The following is an 11,295-nucleotide window of genomic DNA, read 5'->3' as shown; positions in this document are numbered from 1 at the left end:
GCTTTGGAGAAGAGCAGGAAGCAGGTGGGGAAACTTCTGTCTTCCATAAGGCCACAGGATTTTCCTAACTAAATTAACCATAGAAGTAATTTTACATGTGTCTGTCCTCTTTATATAAAGAATTATACATGGAACCCTGAAACCTTTTAAAGTATAGACCTTAGGGCTGGCTGGCTGGCTCAGTTGGTCCGAGCCAAGATCAAGGGTTCGGATCCCCATACCGGTTAGCTGCCAATCAATCAATCAATCAAGTATACAAACCTACACATACGCTAGGCATCCAAAAAAAAAGGTTTATGTGGAATGAGAGGGAAAACACACTTAATCCTTACAGTGAATCTTTGATTATGTAGCTTGAATGTGGCAACAACCTCTGCGGAGAATACCAGAGATGGCACTGTGTATATGTGAAATTGTTTCCAATCCCAGTTGCCCCCAATTTTCCTCCCTTTTTGAGCAGTTCTGCTTTTCTCAGCCCATGTCCTCACAGCTGTCTGCTACAGGACGGACTGTACACCATACACTCCATCGGGGAGCTGGTTAACGTGGACTCCCAGCTTCCACTCAGAGCTTCTGACTTGATCTTAGGCTGGGTTCACACAGTGTATGTTTCTGGTATCAGGGTGCACCAAACTATTGCTGTGTGCACCTAATGCTTTGGTTGTTTACCATCCAACACTAGCATCTAAGATGACAAGGCAAAATATTTCCTTCACATACACATCTGCAGAGGTACCATTTACATTTCACAAAGCCTCAGACTGATTAATCTCTCCACAGATAAGTGACCCCAGGCAAACCCAAGAGAATTAACTAAAAAACATGCTAAGGGGAACCCAGTAAAGGGACTGAACACAAAATGACTGTACAAAACCCAAAAGCTTTTTAACATACCAACTATAACTAGTTAGAAGGACAATACAGTGTAGCAATTCAGATACTAGTTCAAATTTCAGAGCTGCTACTTACCAGCTGTGGGAACTAGAGCACATAACCTCTGTGAGCATCAGTTTGCCAATCAACAAAATGGGTAGTTATTCACCACTTCACAGGATTAATGTGAAAATAATTTCTTAGTAAGGTACATAACACATAGTAGTATCAGCTATTTTTATTGAAAGACATAATGGTATGAATTTTGGTGATTCCCAGAATTGAAAGTTAGCTATCTTGGCTATAATAGGCAATAACTACTCCTCTTTAGGAACACTCCAGCCAGGATGACAAGCTTACAGGGCTTTATACCGTTGCATTTTCATATCAGCCTGGTGGGTGGAGCAGGCTTTTGTTTAAAACATAAGCATGCTCCTTGATGGATGGATGTTTCTGGGACAGCAGTGATACCTGATGTTGACAAGCGTGGAGCTGACATTTCGAATCTTCATCGGGATGGCAGACCCTGTTCCGAGGAAGATGATTTCTGGATACTGGCTTCTTTTCTCTGTGGAAAGACACAAGTAAAATCATACATTCCTTTGGGTCAAAAGTGAGCCAACATTGAGCCCTGAGAGGGGTAAGCAACACTGTGAAGTCCAGCTTCCCTGCAGGGGCTGGTGGGCCATGGCCAGCCGCCCTTCCATGGAGGGCTCCTTGTCAGGGTGAGACCCTCAGGATGTCTGCAAGGAGAGGGCTGTCTGGGAGGGAGAGCAAATACGTTCTACAGTCTTTTCTTCAAAAGAACTGTTCTAATTATTTTAAATAAAGAAAAGGGGACTTCTTTATGCTGTGAGTCATCATTTACTTCAAGAGGGTGGTGTCTACGTTGCATCCAACTCTTACTACAAGCTTGGGCCGGCTTCCGGAGATGCGAGTCTGGGAGACATCATTTGACTAGATTAAAACCCCAAACCTGCTTTGTAGTCCAGTGTTCTCTATCACTAGTTCAAAATAACAAAGACAAGAGCAGAGGTCACAAAGTTCCCTAACTACTATTCGTGAAGGGGCCAGTGAACCCAACAAGGTGAGTGGCTTGGCCAAAATCTTCCATGGATGCTTATTAACAGATCCAGGCCTGGATCCCAAGTCAGCCAAATCCCTGCTCAGAGCCCTCCCCGACAAAGTCTCACAGGTGTCCCCCAGCCGATTCACTCAGCATGTGTCTTGTAAAAAATGCCTGGCACTGCTAGGAATGCTCTGACTTAAATGGCCTGGGATATGGCGTGGGCACTGGGATTCTTAAACTCCCCCAATCCCCTTCCCCAATGACTATGATTCTAATGTTGAACCAGAGAAGGAAAGCCCTGGATTAAATAAATAAATAGCGTATGCCCCATTGACCCTCTACTTGACACTATGAAAACACCTGCAGGTGGGCAGAGTCCAGGAAAGAAGTGCTGCTTGGGGGTCTTCCACTCACCTGCTGGGGCTGGGCCATCCTGCACATGCTTCCTACATTCCTGAATGCTCTCCTGGAAATTGGGCAGCTCCAGGGCCTCTGCTATAAATTCATCTGGATTGCAAGTGACAATGGCATCCCTGCAGGGAGAGAAGCATCTCAGGTGACCAGAGCGGGCATTATCACCTCAGCAAACAACAATTTGAATGTCCAGAATAAATTCATGGGACAATATGCAGAAAGTTCTTTCAAATCAAGGCTAAGTGACCAAGATCCGGGGTGGTTCTGTTCTTCCGCCTTTTGGCTTCTCAGCTAAGTGTGGGCAGGGGGAGGACACTTCAGAGCGAGTTCTGATAGCTTTAGCTCCTCCATGACATCTCTGGCCTCAAAGCCTGACAGCTGGCACTACTGATTGTTCTTTCTCTGTGGTGGGGGTTGTCCTGTGTAGCATCCCTGACCTCCACCCACTAGCACCACTGCACCCTGTGTGACAACTAAAAATGCCTTCTGGCATTGCCAAATGTCCCCTGGGGTGGGGGAAGGCCCCAGGTGAGAAACAGGGACTCTCAAACTAACATGCACACAGCTCATCGCCTGGGAGCCTTGTCAAAATGCAGCACCCAATCTGGTAGCTCCAGGTGGAGCCTGAGAGCCTGCATTCGCAGCAAGCCCCCAGATGGTGCTGATGCTGCCTGTCCGGACGGCACTGAGAAGCCAGGCCTTGGGCAGGTGGCTCTTCAACCTGGCTAAGCATTAGAACCACCTGGGAGCTGGGGATGTGAGTCCCAAGCCTAACTCTCAAGATTCCAATTTAGGGGCCGGCCCCGTGGCACACTCGGGAGAGTGTGGCGCTGGGAGCACAGTGACACTTTCACCGCGGGTTCGGATCCTATATAGGAATGACTGGTGCGCTCACTGGCTGAGCGTGGTGCGGATGACACCACACCAAGGGTTGCGATCCCCTTACCTGTCACGAAAAAGACAAAAAAAAAAAGATTCCAATTTAGTAGGTCTGGGGCAGGCCCAAGAATTGTATTTTTCCCAAGCACAAGGTGAAGCTGAATACTGACGAGGTGTGTTGATCACTGCTGCCTGTGCCGATGCTGACAAAGGGACAGCAGGCTCTTTAACCCGACAGTTGCCCATGCACCCGAGTCATGCTGCCACAGTCTCTTAAAGAGCCCTAACTATTGTACAATAGCACAGTACCCAGTAAGAATCCGGAGCATGGTCTAACATGACACGGTGGAGTAGACAGGAAACACAATTATTCAAGATTCAGATCTTACAAACTGAAATAAGAGATGCGAGACAGTGAGCATGTTTCACTGAACTGGCTGGTGTACTGTTAGGGGCTTTCTAGATGGCAATTTAAATTTATCAAGTATCTTAAGAAATGTCACACTCTGACCATATAATCCCACATTTAGGAGTTACGTTTAGGGAACAAAGCTCCATGCAAAGATTCATACACAAAACATGCATTGCTTCATTAAAACAGCAAAAAAACTGGAAACATCCCAAACAGGTGAACATCCCTATCTGAAATACCAATACAACTCTTATTGCTAAAAACTACTTAATGTTACAGGAAAAGACTGACAGTGTCAGGCCATAAACCCACATATACATTTTTACAAATACATCCCCATATGCACAAATTAAAAAAACACAAAACATCATTATCTCTGGGTGACAGGATTATGGGTAAATTTCTTCATTATACATTTATTTTCTATGTTGTAAAACAAACACTATCACTGTTATTTCCATGGAAAACAGTTTTAGAAAAGGACCATCACTGGTCCCGATCCACCCCTCTCAACCCAGACTAGGGTCAGACTGTTTTTCTAAATCAACCCGTACCAGCCCACAGCCATACGCAGCCCCATGTGTGTTGTCTACAGCTCTCCTGTGCTACAACTGCACGGTTAAGTGGTTGCGGCTGTTTTTCTAAATCAACCCGTACCAGCCCACAGCCATAGGCAGCCCCATGTGTGTTGTCTACAGCTCTCCTGTGCTACAACTGCACGGTTAAGTGGTTGCGATGGAGACCACGTGGCCCCAAAAGCCTCCTAAAGCTCTCACTCTTCAGCCCTGTACAGACAGATGCGCTTGCCCACCCCTGTCCCAGAGGACTCCATCAGCTCAGCCCCACAGACCTCTGCCACTCCCTCCTGGGACGGAGCTGGTACTTGAGCAGGCACTCCGCCCGAACCGTGGGCACGCTGAGGGCTGGCCCCTCTTTCTGAAACAGACACAAACGCACACCATGGAGAGAAAGAAAGGGGTGGGGACTGAGCGGGATGGGGACTGAGCGAGCCGGGGACCGCTCTGTGACCCTACCTTGCAGAGGACACTGGCGAGTGGGGGGAAGATGTCCGGGTGGATGAGGTTGAGCTGTGTTTGAATCTTGTGGCTGCGCAGGTTGTGAACAGACGCACAAGTCTCATTCAGGATCAGGTGCTGGGTGTTGGGCCCGAATCTGAGATGAAACAGACAGCAAGTCCACTTACCTGTCCGGGAGGGAACGATTCCATCTACGGGGCAGCACCGGGGACCAGATTGGTAACGTCGAGGGACGTGTTAGAAGACTTCAGCGCCCTGCCCAAGAACGTTACCAAATGGCCCACACAACCCCCTGCCTCAGCTGGGCGAGTGTGGGAGGAGCGGTGGGAAAACGAGAGAAGTTAAGGTGTTCGGGGCCTCCGGGTAGATGTGGAGACAATGGGGCCTGGGGTAGAAGAAGAAAGGGCGGAAGAGGAAAACGGATCATGGATTTGTGAAGACTCAACCCTAAGAAACCAGAGGAGGGCAGCGAAGAGCAAGCGCCTGCCTGCCTGCGGCGCAAGGCGGCCGCACCCCCAGGTCCCCGTGTGCCCACCAGGGCTCAACCCTGACGCCCCCATCATGTGCCGGCCCCCGCCAGGGCAGCCCCGAGGGAACGTCAAGTCCCTGTCCTGTGGGGCAGTAAAGCGACAGATCGCCCGCCTCCCGGGGCTGCGGGGCAGATAAACTGGAGCAGAGGAAACGGCAAGTACAGCACTTCATGTACTGCCCGACGCTAGCGCGCGTTCAGCGAGCGGAAGCGATCGTTTTATATCTGCAAGTCTCTTCTTTAGAGGATGCACGGAGCCATCCCCACAAAGGCAGCCCTGGTTCCCACACGAGACCGTGAGGGTGTGAATGACACGGCATCGAGCCCTGCAAGGGGCCGTGTCCCACTGCGCCACCTAGTGGCGGCTTCCGTCCCCAGCGTGGCACAGACAGGCGCTCCCAGTCAGGAGGGTCGCAGGCCCAGAGGAAGTGGGCAGGTGCAGAAGGAAGGGGAGGTGGCACTTAAAAGAGGGAGACAAGAGGAGAGTAAGGAAGGCACCACTGCCCAGGAGAGTGGCTCGTGTGCTGCTGGGCTGGGCTCCATACCTCTCCATCCACTGCTGGTACCTGCTGTCCACAAGCACAGACTCTGGGGCCATGTGAGCTACGAGGGCCACAGGGGCATCAGCCTTTCCTTGGTACCTGCGTGGAAGAAGAGTAGGACTTTGCTTTATAAAGTGATACAGACTCAGGATACACACAAATGGGGACTGTGCAGGGGGTGGGAGGGTGCACGCAGTGAGCCAACCACCTTCATGCCCAGGCCGTGCCCTCTCTGGGCTGCACCCAGCAGTGCCCAAGAATGATGGGCCCCAGCACTGGGCCATTTCCACCCAACAGGGGATTCTTCTATCCGGCAAGCTGTGCTCTGGGCCTTCCAGCTGGCTGAGCTGAGCTTTTCTCAGCACTGTGCTGCAGTCTGAAGCTCCTCCTGTCCTCTCCTTCACAAGGGTCAAACCTACAAAGCAGGACAAAGGCTCCCCCTGCCTGTTCCTGAGCTCTCTCTCCTTTATGTCTCACAGCATTTCCCCTAATAAATCTCCTGCACCTCCCATTCCACTGATATAGGAGGTGCTCAGTTTCCCTGGGCTCTGGTTATGGGACATGCCTCTGGGTTATAGGCCATTCCCTGAGGTCGCAGGTCCCTCCTGAAAGCCCTTCCCTAGAAGAAAGTTACTGTTGCCAGTGAGACCTATTTGCAGCACCAATATGGGGAAAATGAAACCACAAGAGGCTGGTTTATGCCAATCCAGTGGTTAGGCATGCTCAGCACAGATGGGTTATGTAACCCTGATGGTCAGGCATGCTCTGTAAAGTGGACAGTGAGACCTATTTGCAGCACCAATATGGGGAAAATGAAACCACAAGAGGCTGGTTTATGCCAATCCAGTGGCTAGGCATGCTCAGCACAGATGGGTTATGTAACCCTGATGGTCAGGCATGCTCTGTAAAGTGGAGTTGATCCTCTGAACGACTTTCCACTAGAGGTGCTATAGAGCACAGAACATTCTTGAATATGCCAGGTGCATGTGACAGGATTTGACCAATAAACATACTCCAGGACAGTACCAACTGAGCACGTGTGAGACTAATGTTACACAACTGGGAACCACCCTCTTAATTGAATATTCATTAGGTAGCGAATCTATAAAAGCTGAATCCCAACAGAAGGTGGGGTAGCTGCTCACTTTTCTGGAGGCAACCTGCACTCCACGGGCTGAGGTGTGTATATTTTACGTTGTATCAAACTTGCTTTCAGCAAGCAGCTGCTCACTCTTGAACTAGCCTGCACTTTGTACTGAATTTTAAGTATGTTTTTTTGCTTTTGTGTTAAACTTGGTGTGGGTCCTGCTCAGTCTGGAGCTATGCACCACTCTGTGGAACCTGTGTTTCTTATCAAACTTGTTCTCACTTTCTACTGTGACTCTGCACTTGAATTCTTTCCTGTGGCGGAGTCAAGAACCTGGTAAGACAGGGTGGGTTGAGGCCGACTATAGCGTGCTCCCACCCCCCCACCCCCAGACCCTACCTCTGACATCACCACCTTGGTTTCTGCCTTCCAGGGGATCCAAAACACATGTAAGGAAAATGAAAATTGTCTGAAATTCCACCAACTAGAGAAGACGCTTACTAACATACTGATGTTTCCTTCCAGTTGCCTTAAAAAATACAGTACCTGTTTTGATCTATCCCCACCACAACCATCACACGCATGCATGTGGCTCTCAAACACGTCAGTCAGCGACTTGCAGTATCTTTGCTGCACAAAACATGATTGAAAACACAAAGTCTGTGCCATCAGGGTACCTAAATTCACCCACATAGAATAAAGTGGACCCAGGAAGAACCACAACACTCTAACTCAGAAGGAGTACAGCAGCCCAAAGGATTTGTTGTATAAGTAGAATAAAAGAGTAAGTGAAAAAACACAGATAGATAAAAATTAGGAACAGGAAAAATACAGATAAACCATTAAGAAAAAGAGAAAAATTAAAACAGGTATGTGGGTCAAAGATTCTGCCCAGGATTAAAGCCGAACTGCAAAACTGGTTAACTTTTTTGGAGGACAAAACAGAATGGTACTCAGGCCTGAAAGACGTTCCCAGGCTGAGATTCTGTCCCTCAACGCAGACCCTTGACCAAGACGGTCTCAAGCACTCTGCAATGAGGTAAGCGAAAAAGTTCATTTAAAAGTAATCCAAATGATAACTGGAGGCATCAATCAGAACTCAAGAAAGTTCTGGAATTTATTCTAGACTTAGAACTCTAAGAAGCCATTGATTTTCTAGTCCTCAGTGGCTTCTGGTTTTCTATCTTTTCTAATTTCACTTCAAGGCTGTGTATACTACAAAGCCCACCAACTACCAAGAGCGATGAAAACCCTGCCACTAGGACTAACCCACAGGGAGGAGACCAAGCCTCCGCATTTCAAAGCCAGACAACGGGCTTTCCCAGACACGGGGCTCTAGCCACAAGATGTCATGGGTGCTGGGCTGGGCTTCCTGAGCACTGTGTCGGCTCTCACTTCTCCCGCTCCAGAGACCCCCTCATTACCTCTTAAAGGTAGCATTATCACAGATGGGTTGAATGAATCCTTCATCTGGACATTCCACCACCACAAAAGCAAGACCAGGATCTGGAGGAGTACAGATCTCTTCAGGCAAAATCTGCAAAATGAAATATGCCAGCTCATTGGCATCATGATGCTACACCAAAAAAGAGTCACAGCCTGGCAACCGGACTGAACCACCTTCAAGTCAACAACTAACATCACATCCCTATCCAGCAAGCCTGAAGGAAGTAAACAGAGCACAAAACCAACTTTAAGTATCACAACCTATGCCCTTCCTCTCTCTGTTTATACTTAAATAGACAGACAGCTAGCTTGCAAAGACATTTTAAAGCTATAGTGGCCGGGAAACCAGGCTTGGCATTCAACATTCTCTTCAGTCTGTGGCCACTGGTCCTAACATCCTAAGATGCCAGAAAAGTCATCCTGATAAAGAACACAGTGGCATTTCTTTGGGCCATGCACCCAAAGCCCATCTGCTGTGGGTTGATTGAATTTTGTCCCCCAAAGTTCATATATTAGAAGCTTAATTCCCACTGTAATTGTTGAGGGTAGAAAGTCCTATTATGGTAATTGAAAGGTGGGGCCTTCACGAGGTGATTAGATTGTAGAACCACAATGAATGCCACAGCGAATGGATTAAAAATGGATTAAGAATGGTGGTCAGGGGCATAGTTCTGAGGGCTTTAAAAGGAGAGCACATGAACAGTCTCACTCTGCTCTGCCATTTTCTGCCAGTGAGACCCCTAGGTCACTGTCAGCACCACCAAGGCCTTCACAAAATGTGTTCCCTGGACTTTGGACTTCCCAGCCTCTGAAACTATAAGCAATAAATTTTGCTTTCTTGCAAATTACGAGTTCCAGGTATTTATCATAAACAACAGAAACGAGCTAATATACCATCCATATGGGGTCTGTTGTTGGACACTGCCCTGAGCCCAAGTATTAGGGAAAGCATCCATCTTTTTAGAAGGACGACCACCAGATCATAAATGGACAACCTACAGAAATACCCAAACACAGCCAGACATGCAGGACCAGTCCAGACAGGAGATCCCATTTTATCACTTAGTCAATTGATGGACTTCCAATCTGTTCCAATTCCTTCAAAAGTGTCCGCAGGCCTAAGCCAGACAGTGACTCTGTCCACTATCCCAGGCTCTACCTATAAGTGCTGAATCACCATGAACACCAGGCATCTCACCTCTCTGCCTTCATAGGTGACACTTTTCCCATCCTTGACAGCAGTAATGATGGGAGCAATGGCAGCCGTCCCGCTGAAATGAAGAGGCAAGCCCTCTATGAGACGCATTTCTTTATGAACAAAAGAGTACCCATGGGTCCCCAACCACCTCGTCCCCCAGCACTCACACTGGGAGGCCCAGCTCCTTTGCTTTGAGCACCAAGAAGTTTCCTTTTCTTACATGAAGCTGCAACAAAGAGAACATAAATGTAATTTCAGTGGCTAATGAAGAAGCTTGGTTTTAATCAATTTTCTTAGAAGTGTATCTTCCCTTTAAAAAAAAATTGTTATTTTCTTATAGTTCATTAAAATGCAGTTTATGGATTTCAGGAGGTATGCTATGTTCTGAAGAAGTCATTCATTTTGAATTGCTTTAGTACTAAAAGCCAAATGATTTAAAACATAGTGCTCTAGGTCCTAATGTTAACTGGAGGAGCAGACAAACTGCTCAGGAAACCCAACCCAACATAAATTTAATAAAATGTAACTCATTTCCACATTAAAATTAGTTATAAGTATCTTTGAGTAGAAACACTGTTCTATCATTCCATGCTCATCAAGTAATAGCTAAAGGAATGTCACCAGAACAACACTGTCTGACATAGCAGTGACCAAGCAAATTGCTGTGTACACAATATTCCGGTGACGCTGACTGGTAACAGAAGGTGAATGAAAGGGGCTTTTTCCACCCCCTCCTGTAGTTTTCAAATAGTTGGCAGTACAGTGCCATTGCTTTTATACTGGGGAAAAATTATAGTAAAAAATTCCTAATATCCTCTTAGAACAGGAAAGAATAATTTTAACATAAAACCTCATAATCATTATTCTATACTTAAAACAAACTTCGACCTACATATTTCACACACATGAACAGAAAAAAGTAAGAAATGGCAAAATATGTTAATAAGTCTTTGAGTATTGAATTATATCTTATTTTCATTTTTTTCTTTAAATTATTATAAACTATTTGCATTTTCTCTTAACTTCCTGAAGTTAAGAAATTACTCTTAGGGCCAATTCTCAAATTTTAATCCCAAAGTCTTATTCTCAGGATTGCAGAATTTTCCATCTTAAAAATACTGTCCTATTGGATTCCCATGCTGGCCAGCTGCCAAACAAAGAAAAGAAAAGAAAAGTGCTGTCCTAAAGAAAGGATTACAGCTTTAGCGTGTGCACATCACACGAAGATGATAAAGTGCAGCTGGCATCTTTAGATAATGACATTAACAAGCACTGTCGTGACCAAACACTCTGACCACACACCCACATGGGCTTGAGGATGGAAACTAAACATTTCTAATGTTTAAAAGGAACTTGCAGATCTAAGGCAGGGGAAATGCACCTCTCCAGGAGCTGAGTTCAGCCCATGGAGATCTGGTCCTGTCTGAGGAAGGCAGATTACAAGAACCAGAATGCAAGCTGACGAGGCCCCAGGCAGACCAACGACTGTCCAGTGTTCTTCTACCAGATGAGTTTCTCAGGCCCTTGGGCCCAGAGCCTATTTTCTCCCACTTCCCAGAAGTTGAACTAGCTCCACTTACTGTTTTCCAAACCCTCAGCTGAGAAGCAGCACATTAATGAGAAGAGGGAAAGGGGCTACCGGGCCCAGAGCCTATTTTCTCCCACTTCCCAGAAGTTGAACTAGCTCCACATACTGTTTTCCAAACCCTCAGCTGAGAAGCAGCACATTAATGAGAAGAGGGAAAGGGGCTACGGGCTGACCCATGAGAGCAGCCCCAGAAGTGGCAGCAGACAGTGAGAGAGGAGGCA

At 47.1% G+C, this 11,295-nt stretch overlaps 1 protein-coding gene across 1 annotated transcript in view; it reads right to left on the bottom strand.

The window, feature by feature from the left end:
- Nucleotides 1–11,295, bottom strand: part of ELAC2 (elaC ribonuclease Z 2) — a 26,823-nt gene that overhangs the window by 5,618 nt on the left and 9,910 nt on the right. Inside the window, exons 9-16 of the mRNA XM_008588539.1 lie at nt 9,654–9,712; nt 9,487–9,559; nt 8,267–8,379; nt 5,759–5,854; nt 4,682–4,820; nt 4,498–4,583; nt 2,357–2,475; nt 1,345–1,441 (exon numbers count right to left, since the gene is read on the bottom strand). Of these exons, the coding sequence (XP_008586761.1) occupies nt 1,345–1,441; nt 2,357–2,475; nt 4,498–4,583; nt 4,682–4,820; nt 5,759–5,854; nt 8,267–8,379; nt 9,487–9,559; nt 9,654–9,712 (782 nt within the window). The remainder of the gene's footprint in view (nt 1–1,344; nt 1,442–2,356; nt 2,476–4,497; nt 4,584–4,681; nt 4,821–5,758; nt 5,855–8,266; nt 8,380–9,486; nt 9,560–9,653; nt 9,713–11,295) is intronic.

The sequence above is a fragment of the Galeopterus variegatus genome, unplaced genomic scaffold (genome assembly GCF_000696425.1).
Source record: "Galeopterus variegatus unplaced genomic scaffold, G_variegatus-3.0.2 Scaffold4889, whole genome shotgun sequence".
NCBI classification, from domain to species: Eukaryota; Metazoa; Chordata; class Mammalia; order Dermoptera; family Cynocephalidae; genus Galeopterus; species Galeopterus variegatus.
This window is presented reverse-complemented; position numbering and strand designations above follow the sequence as displayed.